This window comes from Tachyglossus aculeatus, chromosome 5 (genome assembly GCF_015852505.1).
Source record: "Tachyglossus aculeatus isolate mTacAcu1 chromosome 5, mTacAcu1.pri, whole genome shotgun sequence".
In the NCBI taxonomy this organism is placed as follows: Eukaryota; Metazoa; Chordata; class Mammalia; order Monotremata; family Tachyglossidae; genus Tachyglossus; species Tachyglossus aculeatus.
The window spans coordinates 12,031,806-12,054,822 of NC_052070.1; the positions used below are offsets into that span (position 1 = coordinate 12,031,806).

The window sequence follows — 23,017 nt, forward strand, 5'->3', positions numbered from 1 at the left end:
TCCGACTCCAAAGCCCAGGCTCTTTCCACTGAGCCACGCTGCTTCTCTAATTGTGAGCCCCCTTGGAACAGGGACCTGATGAACTTGTATCTACTCCAGCTCTTAGAACGGTGCTTGACACAGAATAATCACTTAAATGCCACATTTATTAAATATCATTAAAATGTTTGTGTTTTTTCCCCATAGTAATAAATAATCACTTCACTGTAATTACCAAATATTATTAAAATGTGTTTTTACCGTAGTGTGGTCAGATGCGTAGCAATAGTGTAAAGAAGAAATGTAGCAGCTATGCCTACTGTCCTCGGTTTGCTTAATCGTTTGTGGAGAGTTGGGGTAATAATTGTGATCCTTGTCAAGTAATAATGATGGCATTTATTAAGCGCTTACTATGTGCAAAGCACTGTTCTAAGCGCTGGGGTTAGTGCTAAGTAAATGCTAAGTTCTAAGTGCTTACCATGTGCCAGGCACCGGGGTAGGTGCAAGAAAATCAGGTCCTACATGGGGTCTGCGTTTTAAGTAGGTGAGGGAACTGAAGCACAGAGAAGTTAAGTGACTCACCCAAGGTCACGCAGCAGGTAAGTGGTAGAGCGGGAATTATCATCATCAATCGTATTTATTGAGCGCTTACTGTGTGCAGAGCATAGTACTAAGCGCTTGGGAAGTACAAATTGGCAACATCTAGAGACGGTCCCTACCCAACAGTGGGCTCACAGTCTAAAAGGGGGAGACAGAGAACAAAACCAAACATACTAACAAAATAAAATAAATAGAATAGATATGTACAAGTGAAATAAATAAATAGAGTAATAAATATGTACAAACATATATACAGGTGCTGTGGGGAAGGGAAGGAGGTAAGATGGGGAGAGAGAATTAGAACCCACGTCCACTCATTCATTCATTTAATCCTATTTATTGAGCGCTTACTGTGTGCAGAGCACTGGACTAAGCGCTTGGGAAGTACAAGTCGGCAGCATATAGAGACGGTCCCTACCCAACAGTGGGCTCGCAGTCTGGAAGGGGGAGACAGGCAACAAAACATGTAGACAGGTGTCAAAGTCATCGGAACAAATAGAATTAGAGCTATATGCACATCATTAACAAAATAAATTGTAAATATGTACAAGTAAAATAGAGTAATAAATCTGTACAAACATATATACAGGTGCTGTGGGGAGGGGAAGGAGGTAGTAGAGTGGGAGGGATGAGGAGGAGAGGATAAAGGGGGCTCAGTCTGGGAAGGCCTCCTGGAGGAGGTGAGCTCTCAGTAGGGCCAAAGATTCCACGGCCCATGCTCGGTCCACTAAGCCACGCTGCTTCTCAGCAGCTTAAAAAGAGGGAGCGGGAGGTAGAAAGCGACTGCTTAAATCTGAAGATCACTTTTGAGTCAAATCATCATCATCAATCGTATTTATTGAGCGCTTACTAGGTGCAGAGCACTGTACTAAGCGCTTGGGAAGTACGTCTCGTTAGCTTCTGCTCGAGCACATCTGGAAAGAGCACAGGCTTGGGAGTCGGAGGGCGTGGGTTCCAGTCCCGCCTCTGCCACTTGTCAGCTGTGTGACCTGGGGCAGGCCACTTCGCTTATCTGTGCCTCAGTTCCCTCATCTGTAAAACGGGGATTAAAAGTATGAGCCCCACGAGGGACAACCTGATTACCCCGTATCTACCCCAGCGCTTAGGACAGTGCTTGGCACATAGAAAGCGCTTAATAATAATAATAATAATAATAATAATAATAATGGCATTTATTAAGCACTTACTACGTGCAAAGCACTGTTCTAAGTGCTGGGGCACTGTTCTAAGCTCAAATACCATGATCATTATTATTTTGTGGGGTGAGGGATAGATGATAATGGAACAATGCAAGGATCAGCAGAACCACGGAAATTGGAAATATAAGGGACTACTGCATTGTAATGAAGTGTGTGAAGTTTGTAATTCTCTTTATCTTTTTGAGAGTGATCCAGGCACTGTAAAATGACTAAAACACAGAATTGATCACAGGAAAACTATTCCTAGTACCAAATAACTTGCATTTCTGGAGTATTTATCTTTATGAACTCTTAGCCACTCTCCACCGTGCGAGGGTTAAACTACTGCATTGTAATGAAGAGTATGAAGTTTGTAATTCTCTTTATCTTTTTGAGAGTGATCCAGGCACTGTAAAATGACTCAAACACAGAATTGATCACAGGAAAACTATTCCTAGTACCAAATAACTTGTATTTTTGGAGTATTTATCTTTATGAACCCTTAGCCACTCTCCACCGTGCGAGGGTTAAAAATGTTTTCTTCTGCTTTCAAGGTGCCTCTTAAGGAACGCTTAAACCAAACCGAAGATGAAATCAGTAAAGCGCTCCATAAGAAAATCAGTTTGGAGGATGCTCTGGAACAAGTAAGTCCAGGGCAATGTTATATCTTAATCGTTGTCCCAGCGACCTTTCGTTCCATTATTAGAGACTGAATATTGGGCTGGAGGCCCAGCTGTCTGATGCAGTAGGGTATTTCTAAAATATTGAAATGAAGTCACTTAAAAACAAATAAAACTTGTGAAACAGACGTGACTTTGGGAAAGTTGAGGGGGAGCTGCTTTTTCAGCAGAAGCTGTTAACAGAATAATGGACAAAACTTGGATGACTTGCAAACTTTGAAAAGGTTGTTGGGGTTTTTCTGCTTTTCAATTGAAGAAATAGGAAAGGTTTGGTGTTTTTTGTTTTGGGGGGGCGTGTTGGGGTTTTCTTTTTTGTTTTGAAATAACTTTAGGCTAAAATAATCCTAGTAAGGTGTCACGTTTCATGTGGATTCAGAGAAAATATTTTATAAACAGATCACTCCTATTAGACACCAATCCCGAGAAGCACTCAGCTAGCGTCAATGCTATTCATTAAGCGCTTAGTACAGTGCTCTGCTCACAGTAAGAGCTCAATAAATGCAGCGTGGCTCAGTGGAAAGAGCACGGGCTTTGGAGTCAGAGGTCATGGGTTCGAATGCCGCCTCCGCCACATGTCTGCTGTGTGATGCTGGGCAAGTCACTTAACTTCTCTGAGCCTCAGTTACCTCATCTGTAAAATGGGGATTGACTGTGAGCCCCACGTGGGACAACTTAATCACCTTGCATCCTCCCCAGCGCTTAGAACAGTGCTTTGCACATAGTAAGCGCTTAACAAATGCCATTAAAAAAATAAAGAAAATAAAAAAAATAAAAAATAATAAATACGATTGATTGATTCATTAGGGAAGTAGCGTGGCTCAATGGAAAGAGCCTGGACTTGGGAGTCAGAGGGCTTGGGTTCTAATCCCGGCTGCGCCACTTGTCAGCTGTTTGACTTCGGGCAGGTCCTTAACTTCTCTGTGCCTCAGTTACCTCATCTGTAAAATGGGGATGAAGACTGAGCCCCACGTGGGACAACCTGATCACCTCGTATCTCCCCCCCAGCGCTTAGAACAGTGCTTTGCACATAGTAAGCACTTAAATGCCACCATTATTATTATTATTATTCAATCGTATTTATTGAGCACTTACTGTGTGAAAAACACTGTACTAGGCACTTGGGAGATTACAACAGAACAATAAACAGACAAATTTTTTTTGATGACATTTAAGTGCTTACTGTGTGCAAAGCACTATTTTAAGCGCTGGGGGGGATACAAGGTGATCAGGTTGTCCCATGTGGGGCTCAGTCTTAATCCCCATTTTACAGATGAGGTAACTGAGGCTCAGAGAAGTTAAGTGACTTTCCCAGGGTCACACAACAGACATGTGGCAGAGCTGGGATTAGAACCCATGACCTCTGGCTCCCAAGCCTGTGCTCTTTCCACTGAGCCACGCTGCTTCCCGTTCTCCACCCCACAACGAGCTTACAGTCTAGGGGCGTGACAGACATTAATATGAATGAATAAATATAAATAACAAATAGGTACACAATAGTAGTAAAAGGAGTGTGGCGTTTCTGTTAGCAGATAAATCCTTTTGGGCCTTCATCAGGAACTTTGAGGAAAGAGCTGCAAAGTGCCAAATATTGAGGATTGATTTTTATATTTTTTTTTTCCTTCAAGTTGAGCTTTGGCTTTTTTGAGGGAGGGATTCAGAACTGATACAGACTCTGGTTTTGACTGCCAAATATTGAGGACTGATTTTTATTTTTTTTTTTTTCCTTCAAGTTGAGCTTTGGCTTTTTTGAGGGAGGGATTCAGAACTGATACAGACGCTGGTTTTGACTTCATGGAAGAGGTGTGAAATGAGAGTTCCCCAAAACTTTTGGCACTTAAGGCCATTAATGGATTGGACAGTTCTTCAAAAACATCCTCTAGATGTAAATTCCTTGTGGGATTTGTCTACCAATGTGTCTACAACGCTTTCTTTGTTGTTGGTTTGTTTATTAATAGTACTGTATTCTCCCAAGCACTTCAAGTGCTCTGCACACGGTAAAATTCATTCCTTCATTATTCAGTCGTATTTATTGAGTGCTAACTGTGTACAGAGCACTGTACTAAGCGCTTGGGAAGTACAATCCGGCAACAGATAGACAGTCCCTACCCAACAACAGGCTCACAGTCTAGAAGGGGGAGACGGACAACAAAACTAAACAGTGCTTAATAATAGCAATAATAATAATAATCAATCAATCAATCAATCGTATTTATTGAGCGCTTACTATGTGCAGAGCACTGTACTAAGCGCTTGGGAAGCACAAATTGGCAACATATAGAGACAGTCCCTACCCAACAGTGGGCTCACAGTCTAAAAGGGGGAGACAGAGAACAAAACCAAACATACTAACAAAAAAAAATAAATAGAATAGATATGTACAAATAAAATTAAATAAATAAATAAATAAATAGAGTAATAAATATGTGCAAACATATATACATATATATGTATATGTATACATATACATATATACATATAATGATGGTATTTGTTAAGCTCTTACTATGTGCAAAGCGCTCTTACTACCAATAAGTGCTCAATTAATACCATTGATTGATCCCTTCTGTTTTGGTGACATTTACTGAGCACCTACTGTATGGGGCAAGTTTTTTTTTGTTTCACTTCCCCAGTAAACATGAATTCCAGACCTCTGTTCCTATTGTCGTGGTATCTGACGGCAGGGGAGACTTTTTAAATGAATCCCCTTTTCAAGTACAAGTCACCATCAATTTTAGGAGGAGAAAAGTGGCTTTCTCCCCCTCTCCCTCCTTCACCCCTTGGGTGTTTTTGTTTAGATGAGACCCTGGACAAAAACAGCCAAAGCTGTTGAAATGTTGTGGCTTTTGTTTTGTTGTTTTGTTTTTTAAAGTATTATTATTTTAATGAAACTTTATCCTTTACTTTTTAAAATTCTAGTGTACGGTAAGACTTCAAGGCCACGAAAGCAGCTTGGCCTAGCGGAACAAGCACGGGCCTAGGAGTCGGAAGACCTGGGTTCTAATCCCGGTTCTCCCACTTAGCTGCCGTGTGACCTTGGGCAAGTCACTTAATTTCTCTGGGCCTCAGTTCCCTCATCTGCAAAATGGGGATTAAGACTGTGAGCCCCAGTGGGACCAGATTTTCTTACATCTTACATTTTCAAGTCCCAGCTCCGCCACTTGTCAGCTGTGTGACTTTGGGCAAGTCACTTAACTTCTCTGGGCCTCAGTTACCTCATCTGTAAAATGGGGATGAAGACTGTGAGCCCCACGTGGGACAACCTGATTGCCATGTATCCCCCAGAATTTAGGGATAGTAGTGCATAGTAAGCGCTTGATAAATGTCATTATTATTATTATTATCTATGTAGTAAGAACTTAATAAATATTATTATTGTTATTATTAGCCCCAAATCAAGACCTGTGCTGAGGGAGAATAAAACTATCTTACTCATTCCCCTATTTTTGGGCTAAATTCTATTTTCTTCTCACCCTGGAGAATCTGTCCTCCAGTGTTCAGTAATACATGGTTATGAACCTATTTGTCACTTTTTTCTAATGGATTTTATACGCAGGACTAATAATAATAATAATAATAATGATGATGGCATTTGTGAAGCGCTTACTATGTGCAAAGCACTGTTCTAAGCGCTGGGGAGGATACAAGGTGATCAGGTTGTCCCACGTGGGGCTCACAGTCTTCATCCCTAATAGAGTATATAGCAAATAATAGACTAATAAATAATAGACTAATAGAGTATATAGCAAAAAATGTTGATATTTATAAATTAAAATTGAGACCTTGTTGGTCCAGTGTGTCCTATCCCATGGACCAGTTCTGTCACCAAGTAGTTGAGCTGTTTCAAATTGTCCCAGTTGAAGCCGATGGCTCTTATTTGAGAGTTCTCTGTAAAAGTGTAAATTTTCAGCAATGAAAAAATGAAAGTGGAAGGATTTGCAAAAACAGGAAGCGGTCCTAAAAACAAAGAGGAAGGCAGTTTATCGCTACTCTGCTACTACAATCCAGCCCACCCGCTTTGCTCTTCTAATGCTAACCTTCTCACTGTATCTCCATCTCGTCTCTCGCCACTGACCCCTCGCCCACATCCTACCTCTGGCCTGGAACGTCCTCCTTCCTCTTATAAATAATAAATAATAATGGCATTTATTAAGCACTTACTGCACCATTCTAAGTGCTGGGGAGGTTAACAAGGTGATCAGGTCGTCCCACGGTGGGGCTCACAGTCTTCATCCCCATTTTATAGATGAGGGGACTGAGGCCCAGTGAAGTGACTTACCCAAAGTCACACAGCTGACAATTGGCGGAGCTGGGATTCGAACCCATGACCTCTGACTCCAAAGCCCGGGCTCTTTCCACTGAGCCATGCTGCTTCTCGATAATAATAATAATAATGATGGCATTTGTTAAGCGCTTAGTATGTGCAAAGTACCGTTCTAAGTGCTGGGGAGGATACAAGGTGATCAGGTTGCCCCACATGGGGCTCACAGTCTTAGTCCCCATTTTACAGATGAGGTAACTGAGGCTCAGAGAAGTTTAAGTGACTTGCCCAAGGTCACACAGCAGACATGTGTCAGAGCTGGGATTCAAACCCATGACCTCTGACTCCAAAGCCCGGGCTCTTTCTACTGAGCCATGCTGCTTCTCTATAATAATAATAATAATAATGGCATTTGTTAAGCGCTTACTATGTGCAAAGCACTATTCTAAGTGCTGGGGAGGAAACAAGGTGATCAAATTGCCCCACGTGGGGCTCACAGTCTTAGTCCTCATTTTATAGATGAGGTAACTGAGGCTCAGAGAAGTGAAGTGACTTGCCCAAGGTCACACAGCAGACGTGGCGGAGCCGGGATTCGAACCCATGACCTCTGACTCCAAAGCCCAGGCTCTTTCCGCTGAGCCGCGCTTCTCTATCTGACAGACCATTATTTCTCTCCCCCTTCAAAGCCTTAGTTGAGCCACATCTCCTCTGAGAGGCTTTCCCTGACTAAATCCTCTTTTTTCCCTCTTTTTCCTCTCACTTCTGGGTCACTCTGACTTGTTCCCTTCATTTATCCCCCCCTCCCGGCCCCACAGCACATATGTCCGTATCTGCAACTTATTTTTTTATATTAATGTCCGTCTCCCCATCTAGACTGTAAGCTCACTGCGGGCAGGTAACATGTCTGTTTATTGTTACTCCCAAGTGCTTAGTATAATGCTCTGCACACAGTAAGCACTCAAAAAATATGATTGAATGAATAAAGGTCAGTGAAAGAAGAGTAAAATCGTACTGCCCATTTCTTGCTAGGGAAATTGAAGTATTTGCATCCTAGAACTGTAGTAACAGCTCATTTTTTTAAAACGAAATTGTCTTCCAGGTGAACACAATGGTGGCAGAAAGCAAGAGGACTGTAAAAATGTTGAAAGAAGAAATACAAAAGTTGGACGATCTTTACCAGCAGAAAATAAAGGTACGGATCTAGTATTTGGGAAGTTGTTGTCCATTCTCTTGTTCCCGTATATGCAGCCGTAACTGCCAGGATTCTTACCACAGCAGAGGCAATGAAACAATGCTAGTATTGTGAGGGGCTTTCCATTTGTTGAATATAAAATTTGAGGAAGGAATTGAGCTGTCTTTTTTTTTCCAACTCCACTTTGTCCTTCCCTCTTTGAAAACAAGTCACCGCCCCTCTGTTTTTTCCCATGAATCTGGCCTCGTGGAAAGAGCCAGGGCCTGCGAGTCGGGAGAATCTGGATTCTAATCCCAGCCGTTGTGTTTCCCTTCTATATGAGCTTGAGCTAGTCACTTCCCATCTGGGCCTCAGTTTCCTCATCTGTAAAATGGAAACTCAATGCCCGTTCTCCCTCTTACTCCATTAGGCACTAATTGACAAAACTAGAAAATCCCTCCCCAAAAGAGTACATCTTTTCTGCGTGTAAACTGACAGGACTGCGCTTTTAATGTGATGTCAAGCTTCGAAATAATAGCATCATCTCTTTAATCCAAATATATCTTACCCAGGTACAGTGTATATGTATATCCCGTATATATGTATATGGGTCATGGGTTCATCATCATCATCATCAATCGTATTTATTGAGTGCTTACTGTGTGCAGAGCACTGTACTAAGCGCTTGGGAAGTACAAATTGGCAACATCTAGAGACAGTCCCTACCCAACAGAGGGCTCACAGTCTAAAAGGGGGAGACAGAGAACAAAACCAAACATACTAACAAAATAAAATAAATAGAATAGATATGTACACATAAAATAAATACAGTAATAAATATGTACAAACATATATACATATATACAGGTGCTGTGGGGAAGGGAAGGAGGTAAGATTGGGGGGGATGGAGAGGGGGACGAGGGGAAGAGGAAGGAAGGGGCTCAGTCTGGAAAGGCCTCCTGGAGGAGGTGAGCTCTCAGCAGGGCCTTGAAGGGAGGAAGAGAGCTAGCTTGGCGGATGGGCGGAGGGATTGGGGGCATTCCAGGCCCGGGGGATGACGCGGGCCGGGGGTCGATGGTGGGACAGGCGAGAACGAGGTATGGTGAGGAGATCAGCGGCGGAGGAGCGGAGGGTGCGGGCTGCGATGGAGAAGGAGAGAAGGGAGGTGAGGTAGGAGGGGGCGAGGTGATGGACAGCCTTGAAGCCCAGGGTGAGGAGTTTCTGCCTGATGCGCAGATTAATTGGTAGCCACTGGAGATTTTTGAGGAGGGGAGTGATATGCCCAGAGCGTTTCTGGACAAAGATAATCTGGGCAGCGGCATGAAGTATGGATTGAAGTGGGGAGAGACACGAGGTTGGGAGATCAGAGAGAAGGCTGGTGCAGTAATCCATTCGGGATAGGATGAGAGATTGAACGAGCAGGGTGGCGGTTTGGATGGAGAGGAAAGGGCGGATCTTGGCAATGTTGCGGAGCTGAGACCGGCAGGTTTTGGTGACGCTCGGATGTGAGGGGTGAATGAGAGAGCGGAGTCGAGGATGACACCAAGTTTGCGGGCTTGTGAGACGGGAAGGATGGTCGTGCCGTCAACAGAGATGGGAAAGTCAGGGAGAGGGCAAGGTTTGGGAGGGAAGACAAGGAGTTCAGTCTTGGACATGTTGAGTTTTAGGTGGCGGGCGGACATCCAGATGGAGATGTCCTGAAGGCAGGAGGAGATGCGAGCCTGGAGGGAGGGGGAGAGAGCAGGGGCAGAGATGGAGATCTGGGTGTCATCAGCGTAGAGATGATAGTTGAAGCCGTGGGAGCGAATGAGGTCACCAAGGGAGTGCGTGTAGATCGAGAACAGAAGGGGACCAAGCACTGACCCTTGGGGAACCCCCACAGTAAGGGGATGGGAGGGGGAGGAGGAGCCTGCAAAAGAGACTGAGAAAGAACGACCGGAGAGATAAGAGGAGAACCAGGAGAGGACGGAGTCTGTGAAGCCAAGGTCAGATAGCGTGTTGAGGAGAAGGGGGTGGGCCACAGTGTCAAAGGCAGCTGAGGGGTCGAGGAGGATTAGGACAGAATATGAGCCGTTAGGATTTGGCAAGCAGGAGGTCATTGGTGACCTTTGACAGGGCAGTTTCCGTGGAATGAAGGGGACGGAAGCCAGCCACTGGAGGGGGTCGAGGAGAGAGTTGGTGTTGAGGAATTCGAGGCAGCGCGTGTAGACAGCTCGTTCAAGGTTCAAATCCTGGCTCTGCCAATTGTCAGCTGTGTGACTTTGGGTAAGTCACTTAACTTCTCTGTGCCTGTGACCTCATCTGTAAAATGGGGATTAAGACTGTGAGCCCCCCTGAGGGACAACCTGATCACCTTGTAACCTCCCCAGTGCTTAGAACAGTGCTTTGCACATAGTAAGCGCTTAATAAATGCCATCATCATTATTATATGTGTTTGTACATATTTATTACTCTATTTATTTTACTTGTACATGTTTATTGTATTTTATTTGGTTTATATGTTTTGTTTTGTTGTCTGTCACCCCCTTCTAGACTGTGAGCCCGCTGTTGGATAGGGACCGTCTCTATATGTTGCAATCTTGTACTTCCCAAGCGCTTAGTACAGTGCTCTGCACATGGTAAGCGCTCAATAAGTACGATTGAATGAATATAGTAATATCACCCTGCTTATTAATGGTTGTGACACCTGGGTATTTGACTGCTGTTCTTATCACCATCACTTGTCAGCTGTGTGACTTTGGGCCAGTCACTTAACTTCTCCGTGCCTCAGTGACCTCATCTGTAAAATGGGGATTAAGTCTGTGAGCCCCACGGGGGACAACTTGATCGCCTTGTATCTACCCCAGCACTTAGAACAGTGCTTTGCACATAGTAAGCGCTTAATAAATGCCATCATTATTATTATTATTATTATTATCTCTGGCTGAAGGGGTGATCAATTTGAAGTACTGTCAGACAGACAGGAGTTTCTGTAAGCAAAGTGCTGGCAGGCTAGAATCATCATTTCTCACTTAGTTTGAAGATAAACCTAGTATTATCTGAAGCACAGAACCACCAACGGTGCCCTGGAGGTCATTAACTGGTGATCATCATCATCATCAATCGTATTTATTGAGCGCTTACTGTGTGCAGAGCACTGTACTAAGCACTTGGGAAGCACAAGTTGGCAACATATAGAAGTATACTGTGTATACTTCAGTGGATTTTTCTGCTGTGGTGGCCCATCAGGTGTTGAGGTGATCATCATCATCAATCGTATTTATTGAGCGCTTCCTGTGTGCAGAGCACTGTACTAAGCGCTTGGGAAGTCCAAGTTGGCAACATAGAGAGACAGTCCCTACCCAACAGCGGGCTCACAGTCTAAAAGGCGATACTTCCAGGGGTTTGATCTGAGAAGAAAAATGAATGGGAGATGCTTCTTGGAGGTGGGTTTTGGCCTATTGCGTAGAGCACGGGCCTGGGAATCAGAAGGACCTGGGTTCTAATCCCGGCTCCACCCCCTGTCTGCTCTGTGACCTTAGGCAAGCCACTTTACTTCTCTGTGCCTGAGTTAGCTCATCTGTAAAATGGGGATTTAGATTGTGAGCCCCATGTGGGACAGGGGCTGTGTCCAACCTGATATCTTGTATCGACCCCAGCGCGTAGAACAGTGCCTGGCACATAGTAAGCATTTAACAAACACCATAAAGAAAAGGGGAAGGTGTCTGTTTATTGTTATGTTGTCCTCTCCCAAGTGCTCAGTACAGTGTCTTGCACACAGTAAGTGCTTAATGAATACAATTGAATGAATGAGCTCCAGGAAGGAGGAAGAGCCTGTCCCGCCATCGACCCCCAGCCCATGTCATCCCCCGGGCCTGGAATGGCCTCCCTCTGCCCATCCGCCAAGCTAGCTCTCTTCCTCCCTTCAAGGCCCTGCTGAGAGCTCACCTCCTCCAGGAGGCCTTCCCACACTGAGCCCCTTTCTTCCTCTCCCCCTCGTCCCCCTCTCCATCCCCCCATCTTACCTCCTTCCCTTCCCCACAGCACCTGTATATATGTATATATGTTTGTACATATTTATTACTCTATTTTATCTGTACATATCTATTCTATTTATTTTATTTTGTTAGTATGTTTGGTTTTGTTCTCTGTCTCCCCCTTTTAGACTGTGAGCCCACTGTTGGGTAGGGACTGTCTCTAGATGTTGCCAACTTGTACTTCCCAAGCGGTTAGTACAGTGCTCTGCACATAGTAAGCACTCAATAAATATGATTGATGATGGTGATGATGATGAAGAGCGTGTGCAACATGTTGGAGGTGGGGAAGTTGAGCAGGCTGGCTTCAAAGAAATAGACAACGGGGGTGTAGCGGGAGAAGAGATCAAACAATGGTATTTATTGTGCGCTTGGTTTACAGAGCACTGTACTAAGCGCTTGAGAGAGTGCGGGAGAAGCGGGAGAAGAGATCAAACAATGGTATTGTGCACTTAGTTTACAGAGCACTGTACTAAGCACTTGAGAGAGTGTGGGAGAAGCGGGAGAAGAGATCGAACAATGGTATTTATTGTGCACTTAGTTTACAGAGAGCACTGTACTAAGCACTTGAGAGAGTGCCGGGAGAAGCGGGAGAAGAGATCAAACAATGGTATTTATTGTGCACTTAGTTTACAGAGCATCATCATCATCATCAATCGTATTGAGCGCTTACTATGTGCAGAGCACTGTACTAAGCACTTGAGAGAGTACGATACAACGGGCTTTCAGCCTAGAGGGCACACGGACTAAATGTGCTTTTTAGGACAAGATCATCCCCAAAGAGGTGGCGGTTGAAGCCGGGAGGGAGGAATGAGCTCTTCGAGCGCGTGGGTATAGGTGGAGAATAGAAGAGGATGCAGAACTGAACCTTGAGGGACCCCCACAATTAGGCGGCCGGAGGCAGAGGAGGAGCCTGCGGCGAAAGAGACTGAGGAGGAGAAGCAGGAGAGGACAGTGTCAGTGAAGCCGAGGTTACCACATCATCATCATCATCATCAATCGTATTTATTGAGCGCTTACTATGTGCAGAGCACTGTACTAAGCGCTTGGGAAGTACAAATTGGCAACATAGAGAGACAGTCCCTACCCAACAGTGGGCTCACAGGCTAAAAGGGGGAGACAGAAAACAAAACCAAACATACTAACAAAATAAAATAAATAGAATAGATATGTACAGAATACATAGATAGATAAATAAAATAAATAGAATAGATATGTACAGAATAGATATGTTAGACTGTGAGCCCACTGTTGGGTAGGGACTGTCTCTATGTGTTGCCAATTTGTACTTCCCAAGCGCTTAGTACAGTGCTCTGCACACAGTAAGCGCTCAATAAATACGATTGATTGATTGATTGATGTACAAGTAAAATAAATAAATAGAGTAATAAATATGTACAAACATATATCCATATATACAGGTGCTGTGGGGAAGGGAAGGAGGTAAGATGGGGGGGATGGAGAGGGGGGCGAGGGGGAGAGGAAGGAAGGGGCTCAGTCTGCTGTGTGACCTTGGGCAAGTCACTTCACTTCTCAGAGCCTCAGTTCCTTCATCTGTAAAATGGGGATGAAGACTGTGAGCCCCACGTTGGGACAACCTGATCACCTTGTATCCCCCCCAGTGCTTAGAACAGTGCTTGGCACATAGTAAGCGCTTAACAAATGCCTTCATTATTATAATGTTTCCAGGAGATGGGGAGTGGGGGCCGCCGAAGCAATGGGAGCGGCTGAGCTCCCCCGAAGCAGTGAGAGTAAAGCGAAAAGAGGACCCCAAAGAGAGCCTTGAGTGACCCCACATACAGGGGGTTAGCAAAAAGCGGAGGGTGAGGGCAGAAGTGAACACAAGACGGAGGAGGAGGGGTTGGAGAGTGAGGAGAGTCAGTAAAACCAAGGCTTTTGACCTCGGTGACATGCCTCATTTCCAGTTGGTTGGGATGTCCTGTGTTGGGCAACATCAGGAACAAACTTTGGTTATCCCACAGTCTGTTGAATTTAGAAAACATGCCTCAGGTATAAAACTACCTAAAATCATCATTTGCCATGTAGGTAGAACAGTTGACCACCAGACTTTTTTTTTTTTTCTTCCTCTTTGACAGTTTTCAGTTGCAGCCATTTTGGAGAATTGAAAGTCTCCATTAAGAGTATCATCTGCAGACGAGTTAGCATTTCCTGGAAACTTTCTTGGGGGCAGGGGAGGGAGAGAGAGAAAGACTCCACATAAACACTAGTTTTCTTTTCAAGTGAGTCCATTCCGTTCCCTAAAATGGAACAGAAATCCACTGCTAGCTTCAAAATCACTAATCCTCAGTAATGTAGCTGCGGCCTTAGACCAGAATGTTCCGTACATGCAAGTTGGATCCATATGACCACAGCCAAGCCCATTTCTTGGGTGTTATCTAGCTACAAGTATTTTCTGCTTGGATAGACTGAGAGCTCCTAATTTCACGAACTTTCATCATCATCAATCGTGTTTATTGAGCGCTTACTATGTGCAGAGCACTGTACTCAGCACTTGGGAAGTACAAATTGGCAACATATAGAGGCAGTCCCTACCCAACAGTGGGCTCACAGTCGAAAAGCCTGTTTATCATCATCATCATCATCAATCGTATTTATTGAGCGCTTACTATGTGCAGAGCACTGTACTAAGTGCTTGAGAAGTACATATATTATGTACATATATATTATATATATATAATATATATATTGTATATATTAAGTACATATATATTATGTTTATAATATTGAAAGCAACGGAAGCCTTTGATTTATGGCTTTGCAAATATTTTCCCCCTTCTTATCACCCCCCAACTTACTTCAGGATTTCTACATTTTGTTTCAGTGACTTCCAACACTGGAATTTTCTCACTAATCTAATTTTAAAGCCGTGAGAATTCTTCTTGAAAGAATCTAAAAGAACAAATAAAAAAAAACCTAGTGAAAACTCCTTCGCAATAGGCATCCACGCACTTAAGGCCCTGACTCTGTTACAAGCTCTATTCCAGTTCTGCAAACAGGTCTTTCGGCGGGCTGCTCTCTCTTTGCACTTCACTGAGGGTTATTTGTTGTTCTAAAGTCACCCTGAAACGACACTGACATATGTGGTTGTGGTGGTGGTTTTAATGTTAGCACATACTATGTTAACGTTAGCATTAATGTTTAATGTTAGCATTTACTATGTGCTAAGCTCGGGGGTAGATGCGAGGAGATTCTGCGGGGACAGAGGGACACGAACGGGGCTGAACCGACTTCTGGTGTGTTCTCATCCCTGAAGGAAGCAGAAGAAGAGGAGAAGAAGTGTGCCTCCGAGCTAGAGTCCCTGGAGAAGCACAAACATTTACTTGAGAGCGTGGTAAATGAAGGCCTCAGCGAAGCTACAAATGAACTGAATGATATTCAGCGCCAGTAAGTACAGTTTTTCAAAGGAGCATTTTCAGAATCAGTCTCCCAATTTATGTATTTTTTAAAAAAAAAAGTTCATGCATGCATTGAATCGTATTTATTGAGCGCTTACCGTGTGCAGAGCACCGCACTAAGCGCTTGGGAAAAGCGTACTTACAAGTTGGCAACAGATAGAGACGGTCCCTACCCAACAGCGGGCTCACAGTCTAGGAGGGGGAGACAGACAACAAAACAAAACATATTAACAAAATAAAATAAATATGTACAAGTAAAATAGAGTAATAAATACGTACAAACCTATATACATAGTGCTTGCGACGTGGCAGGCGCTGTTCGAAGCACTGGGATAGATACAAGGTAATCAGGTTGGACACAGTCCATGTTCCACATGGGGCTCAAAGCCTTAATCAGAGGTATTTATCGAGCAATTACTATGTGCAGACCACTATACTAAGCGCTTGGAAGAGCACGGTACAACCGAATTAATAGACGCGTTCCCTGCCCAAAATGAGATTATAGTCCAGAGGGAGAGATGGACGTTAATATGCATCAATAAGTAATTTATAATTTAATCCCCATTTTGCAGACGAGGTAACAGACCCAGAGGAGTGAAGTGACCTACCCAAGGTCACACAGCAGACAGGTAGCGCGAAGCAGGGATTAGAACCCGGGTCCTTCTGATTTCCAGGCCCGAACTCTATCCGTTAGACCGCACTGCCGTCTTACATAATGGTAGGTGTGCAGGGGGTCGGCAGGTGCGTGGGTGAGCAAGCAAGCAGGAAACAACTTTTTAGACTCCTTGTAATTGCTACAGAAGGTTAAAAAAAAAAGATGTCTCTAGACCATGTTGCCAACTTGTACTTCCCAAGCGCTTAGTACAGTGCTCTGCACACAGTAAGCACTCAATAAATACGATTGATTGATTGACCACTGGGTAATTTTCAGTGAACTTCAACTGGAGAAGCAAGCTCATTGTTAAATGAGAGGCCTTCCCAGACTGAGCCCCTTCCTTCCTCTCCCCCTCGTCCCCCTCTCCATCCCCCCCATCTTACCTCCTTCCCTTCCCCACAGCACCTGTATATATGTATATAGGTTTATATCTATTTATTACTCTATTTTACTTGTACATATCTATTCTATTTATTTTATTTTGTTAGTATGTTTGGTTTTGTTCTCCGTCTCCCCCTTTTAGACTGTGAGCCCACTGTTGGGTAGGGACTGTCTCTATATGTTGCCAATTTGTACTTCCCAAGCGCTTAGTACAGTGCTCTGCACATAGTAAGCGCTCAATGAATACGATTGATTGATTGATTGATTAAAAACCTGACTTCTCCTTAGCAGGGTAGGAAGGTTACCCGTTGAAAAGAGTATGCGGATATATTGGGAGTCTTCACTGAACTTCAGTTTTCATTATGTGTATATAATGCCTTCCTTTGGCTCTTTTACAGAAAATTCAGTCTAGGCGAATTTACCTATAGTGAAACCTCCTTCAACCGCTATCAACTTTTTTTTTTCCCCATAGATATCAGGTGGTCCTGCAGACGACAACTGAGGAAAGATGGAAAATCGGTATCAATGTGCAACGTCTCTTGGAAGTCGTCGCCACTCATGTAGAATCTGTGGAAGTAAGTGGTGGGAAACTGACTCCTATCTAGGTTCAAAGTAATTTCAATGAACGGATTTAATATATATATATACATATATATATATATATACACATATATAGATATATATATAGATATATATATATATTAAATCCTATACTATATATATATAGTATTAAGTACTAGGGTGGATACAAGATAATGAGGTTGGACGCAGTCCCTGTCCCATGTGGGGCTCCCATTCTTATCCCCATTCTACAGATGAGGTAACTGAAGCCCAGAGAAGTGAAGTCACTTGCCCAAGGCCACACAGCAGGCACGTGGCGGAGACAAGATTAGGACCCAGGTCCTTCTGACTCCTAAACAGGTGCATACTGAGTGAGAAAGGCCACTGCATGAGGTGCTTTGGAGAACCTACAGAACCAAAACATCCATTTCCTGCCCTCAGGGAGCTAGCAATCTAATGGGAAAATTGTGGACAAGCTTCCTCCAACCTTCTCCCTGAGTGTAGCGTGTAATCCCTTCAATTCAGAACTACTCGAAATATAGTAAGTTAATGCGGCTCTCACCGGTTGGCACCACACTGGTGACTTTTTTGATCTGTAAAATGGGGACTGAGGCCGTGAGCCCCATGTGGGACAGGGATTTTGTCCGACGGGATTTGTTTGTATCCACCCCAGCACTTAGTACAGCGCCTGGCACATAGTAAGTGCTTAACAAACACCATGATTATTGTTATTACTAATTTTTGCCAGGGTTTACAATGTTCTTTTTGTAGAGACACTGTCCAATAGAAAGATCAAGCTGAATTGTCTGAGAGATCCTATTTAAATAATTCTTTAATGAAGTCTTTAATTACAAATAGCGTGTTTTGTTGAGTTTTTTTTTTTTTCCTCTCTTCCCTCCCCGCCACTGTCTGGCTCTCTTGAAGCAAAAATTTAAGTTCTGAAAGTCATGTACAGTAAGGATCCCAGTTTCTAGCTTCTTCTCCATCTCTCGCACACACGAGCGTGCTCTGTTCTGAACCGCAGTGTCAGAAGGAAGTCGGAAGGGCCTGGATTCTTAGTCCCAGATCCACCACTTGTAATAATAATAATAATAATGGTGGTATTTAAGTGTTTACTATGTTCCAGGCACTGTACTAAGTGCTGGGGTAAATACAAGATAATCAGTCTGCTGTGTGACCTTGGGCAAGTCATTTCTCTGTGCCTCATCTGTAAAAGGGGGATTAAGATTGCGAGCCCCATATTTGGGATACGGACTGTGTCTAACCTGATCAGCTTGTACCCATCCCAGAACTTAGTACGGTGCCTGGCGCGTAGTAAGTGCTTAACAGCTATTTTTTTTTTTTCCAAATCCCGCTATACGGATCATCTTCCTGAAGCATCAGTCTTCTCTAAACCCTTCATTAGCCTCCTTTGTCTCTCTGAATCAAACTCCTTAGTCAACTCCAAGCTTCTCCATTATCTGACCCCTTACTGATCAGCAGTATTTATTGAGCCTTACTGTGTGCAGAGCACTGTACTGAATTCTTGGGAGAGTACAATACAACCCCGTCAGTAGACACATTACTTGCCCACGATGGGCTTCCTCTCCCCCCAACTCCATTCTTTTTCCTCCCAAGCCAGCCCCCTTAGACGTCACTCTCAACTCTCCTCAGTCCCCTCAACCCTGCTGTTCCTCCATCTTACTTCCCTCTCCCACATATTAAAATTCCTCCTAAAATTCCACCTTCTCCAATAAACTTCCTTCAGTTCATATCTCAAGAGCCTTTCCCCCTTCTAGACTGTGAGCCCACTGTTGGGTAGGGACTGTCTCTATGTGTTGCCGACTTGTACTTCCCAAGCGCTTAGTACGGTGCTCTGCACACAGTAAGCGCTCAATAAATACGATGGATTGATTGATTGATTGACTTATAAACCGTAAGCTCCTTGTGGGCAAGGAGCGTGCCTATTCCTTTACATTGCACTCTCCCAAATACTTGGTACATCGCTGCACACAGTAAGTACTCAAATACAGCGCTTGGCACGTAGTAAGCGCTTAACAAATACCATTATTATTATTATTATTAAATACAGTTGATTGCTGTTCCTTCAGCCAATCTCTAGCATTTATGAAATTATTTTACACCTTAGCACTCAAGTATGTGTGTTCTTTCTGGGTATTTTGCACCCCCAACCACCCCATAGTGGTAAATAATTCGGTTTTTCTCTCCTGTTAGAGTGTAAGCTCTTTATGGTCAGACCACAAGTGATTTTGTTCCACTCTTCCCAAGCCTCTGGTATTATGCATGACACCAAGTGGGCACGCAAAAAATGGTGCTACTAGTTGCCTTATCTTTATAAATCAATGCCATTTATGAATAATTACAATAATTACGGTGTTTGCTAAGCACTTACTATGTGCCAGGCACTGTTCTAAACGCTGGAGTGGATACAGGGCAAATAAGGGAGGACACAGTCCGTGTCCCACATGAGGCTCATAGTCTCAATCCCCATTTAACAGATGAGGTGACTGAGACACAGAGAAGTGGAGTGACTTGCCCAAGGTCATACAGCAGACAAGTGGCGGAGCAGGGATTAGAACCCACGAACTCCTGATGCCCAGGCTCTATCCACTACACCATGCTGCTTTAGAGCACTGTACTAAGCACTTAATACCAATGGCATTTGTTAAACACTTACTATGTGCCAAGCACCGTTCTAAGCACTGGGGTAGATGCAGGGTAATCAGGTGGTCCCACATGGGACTCACAGTCTTAATCCCCACTTTACAGATGAGGTAACTGAGGCACAAAGAAGTGACTTGCCTAAGGTCACACAGCTAAGTGGCAGGGGTGGGATTAGAATCCACAACCTCCGACTCCCAAACCCGGGCTCTTTCCACTAAGCCACGCTGCTTCTCACTTGGGATAGTACTGTCTGCTCTGTGACCTCGGGGAAGTCACTTAACTTCTCTGGGCCTCGGTTACCTCACCTATAAATTGGGGATTAAGACTGTGAGCCCTATATTGAACATGGACTCCGTCCGATCTGATTACCTCATCTACCCCAGCGCTTAGAACAATAAGCTCAAAGAGCCCAGGCTTTGGACTCAGACATCATGGGTTCAAATCCCGGCTCCGCCAATTGTCAGCTGTGTGACTTTGGGCAAGTCACTTAACTTCTCTGTGCCTCAATTCCCTCATCTGTAAAATGGGGATTAAGACTGTGAGCCCCACGTGGGACAACTTGATCCCCTTGTATCCCCCCAGCGCTTAGAGCGGTGCTTTGTAAGCGCTTAACAAATATCTGAGAAGCAGCGTGGCTCAGTGGAAAGAGCCCGGGCTTTGGAGTCAGAGGTCATGGGTTCAAATCCCGGCTCCGCCACTTGTCAGCTGTGTGACTTTGGGCCAGTCACTTCACTTCTCTGCGCCTCAGTTCCCTCATCTGTGAAATGAGGATGAAGACCGTGAGCCCCCCGTGGGACAACCTGATCACCTTGTAACCTCTCCAGTGCTTAGAACAGCGCTTGGCACATAGTAAGCGCTTAAGAAATGCCAACATTATTATTATTATAGGAAGCGCTTAAAAAACACCATTATTTTTACAATACACCAGAGCTGGGAGACACATTCCCTGTCCACAGTGAGCTTACAGTCTAGAGGGGTAGACAGCCGTTAATATAACTAAATTTATCGATCTATACATCTTTTCCGTAGAAATACCTCGAGGAACAGATTGTCAAAGCGGACAGAGAATTTGAAGAATTTCTGTCCGAAGACTCCTTGAAAGATTTGAATGAAATCATAGACAAGTATAAACAGAAGGCTGCCATCTTGGAGACGGAAGAAGAAATGCCGACTCGCGAGTGATCGACGGCCCTCTCACTCCCTTCTGATGTAGAAATATGTATAAATGTGTCTCTTCTCGCAATTGCCGTCCGTGTGCTAGAGTCAGGCCCTCTCCTCTTTGTTAATATCTATGTGCCTTGGCAACTTGAAAAAGAGTGGGCAAAATGCCCACGGAGTAGACTTCCTCATTGAATGAGTGGCTTTTATTGTCGTCAGTATTTTATTGGCGAGGGTGATCAGAGAGGAGTCCACTAGTGCTTCTTGCGGGGAATTGGAAGGCGCTATCCAGGTGATGAGGTAAAAACGCAGGGATTCGGGTGTTCAGAAATCTGAAATTCTTGAAGATTGCAGTCTCCATTCGAAGAGAAAAATGCTGGAAGTGAACTGGACCCGGAGTCTGTGTGTGTCCCCCTGACCAAAAGTAAAACATCAGAGGCGGTAGTAGCATCTACCTTCTCTTGGAAGACCAAGGACGGGCTTGGGCTTCAAAACCCCCCAGAAAGAAGAAGAAAGTAGGGACGTTGAACTGAACTAAGTGCCCAGAGCATCCATTCCTTTCTATATTTACGATGACGATCGGTTGGCTTTGGGAATTGCCGTAACTTCCATGCACCTGCAACTGGGGCTATAGGAAAGGAATTAATGAAGCCAAAATGCCGTTCCAAAGCATACACAAGTCAGATAGACTGAGGATAGGAAAGGAATTAATGAAGCCAAAATGCCATTAGCAAAGCGTACGCAAGTCAGACTAAGGATAGCCAGCCGTTAGAACTTAAAAGTCATCTCTCTCTTTTTCGGTGGGAGGCGGGTGGGGAGACAGAGTTGTGGGGAAACTGAGGCTTGTGAAGAGATGTAGGAATTAGGGCAATTGTTGAATGCTTTTGCTGACCGTTACGCTGCCCAGGACCGACAAGTGAGGGAAGGGGATAGTAGCCGGGGCTTTCACCGTAGGACAGGATGATGGGCTGTTTGGAAAGGGCATCCAAGCAGCTGCAGTTCCTTCCTAGGGAGCTTTATTTACGGCAAGAGGGTGGGCTCTGGCCGGTGTTTTGAGGTGCAGGGTGTTTCTAAACCCACAGTTCTACGGTTACTTTGAAATACGGCCTCACTGTGGAATAAAAGCTAGGCAACTGAGGCGTAGCCTCAGCGTAGCTTAGAAGATTTGAAATTTTGCAAAGCCTCCCGGAGGGATAGATCCTAGGTATCCAGATTTAATGAGGGAGCCGGATTCTCGCCAACCGGACATATGGAAGAGAGTCTTTGAAGTCCCAAAACCTGAAGGGTAAGGTAGCGGCCCATGTAAACCTTTCTTTTTTCGGTTTTGTTTTAACCTGCAAATGCTAAGCCACTTTTACGAAGAAGTTATAGTTTCTACTCTCTGATTCCAAAAAGGAGTCACAACTGTTGTACATAGTCTTCTATTGGTGCCATTGTTTTCTCCCGGTTACGTCTCTTGCCCGTTTTTCCGTCCTCTGTATTTCTTGAAGCGTTTCACTCTCCTTTTTTGGCCCTTCCTTTCCATTCCCTTTCAGTTGTGCTCCTCCTTTTCCTTCCCCACTGTGGATTCTCTCTGACTTTTTCCCTTTCCGGTCGGCACTCGCGCCTTCCGTGTTTCCTTTCATTTTCTTGATCTGACAGTGTGATAAATTTTATATTAACGGAACGATCATTTTTATATGGTATTAAAGGACTGCATTGGAAAATTGTTTTTACGCTCAATTCAACTCTGTTTTTCTTTAATCAGTTACTTCTCTACTCCTTCCCTTTGTCGTATAAATGGCTATTGTGCTTCTTCCCTATTCAGTCATCGTACTGATTTATTTTTCGTTCTTAGTTGGTGCTTTTGTTTGTAAGTCTTAAGCCTCAATCTGGAATGGACTACTTAATTTTTTGAAGACTTTCCTGTGGAATTTTTTCCAAATTTTTTAGTTGGCAATTGATTATTTTTCCTCTGATACTCGTCTTTTGTTTTCTCACATGATCTTCTTTTTGAATATGACTTTTGGTTTTGGTTCATTTGCCTAAGTTGTCACATCTGGTGGGTGGGGAGGAGGGAGTGTGTAGAGAGATGTATAAATCTCTGGTTTTAGCCCCTTTCCCCTCAACCTTCCCTCTCCGCAGTTGACTTGTATATCTGGGTTTTTCTAATATGTCGTAGTGATGTTTGGGTGGGGAAGGGCTGGGTTGCACAAATGTCGTAAGATATATATATATATATATATATATATATATATAATAATGGCATTTGTTAAGCGCTTACTATGTGCAAAGCACTGTTCTAAGCGCTGGGGGGATACAAG

At 44.0% G+C, this 23,017-nt stretch overlaps 1 protein-coding gene across 2 annotated transcripts in view; it reads left to right on the top strand.

The window, feature by feature from the left end:
* The window catches only part of NDC80 (NDC80 kinetochore complex component), a 59,045-nt gene extending 36,630 nt beyond the window's left edge, over positions 1-22,415 (top strand). For both annotated transcript variants that reach the window (XM_038747157.1, XM_038747158.1), the window contains exons 13-17: positions 2,312-2,401; positions 7,795-7,887; positions 15,154-15,284; positions 16,804-16,906; positions 20,586-22,415. In XM_038747157.1, the coding sequence (XP_038603085.1) occupies positions 2,312-2,401; positions 7,795-7,887; positions 15,154-15,284; positions 16,804-16,906; positions 20,586-20,738 (570 nt within the window). In that variant the 3' untranslated portion in view covers positions 20,739-22,415. The remainder of the gene's footprint in view (positions 1-2,311; positions 2,402-7,794; positions 7,888-15,153; positions 15,285-16,803; positions 16,907-20,585) is intronic.
* The last annotated feature ends 602 nt before the right edge of the window (positions 22,416-23,017 follow it).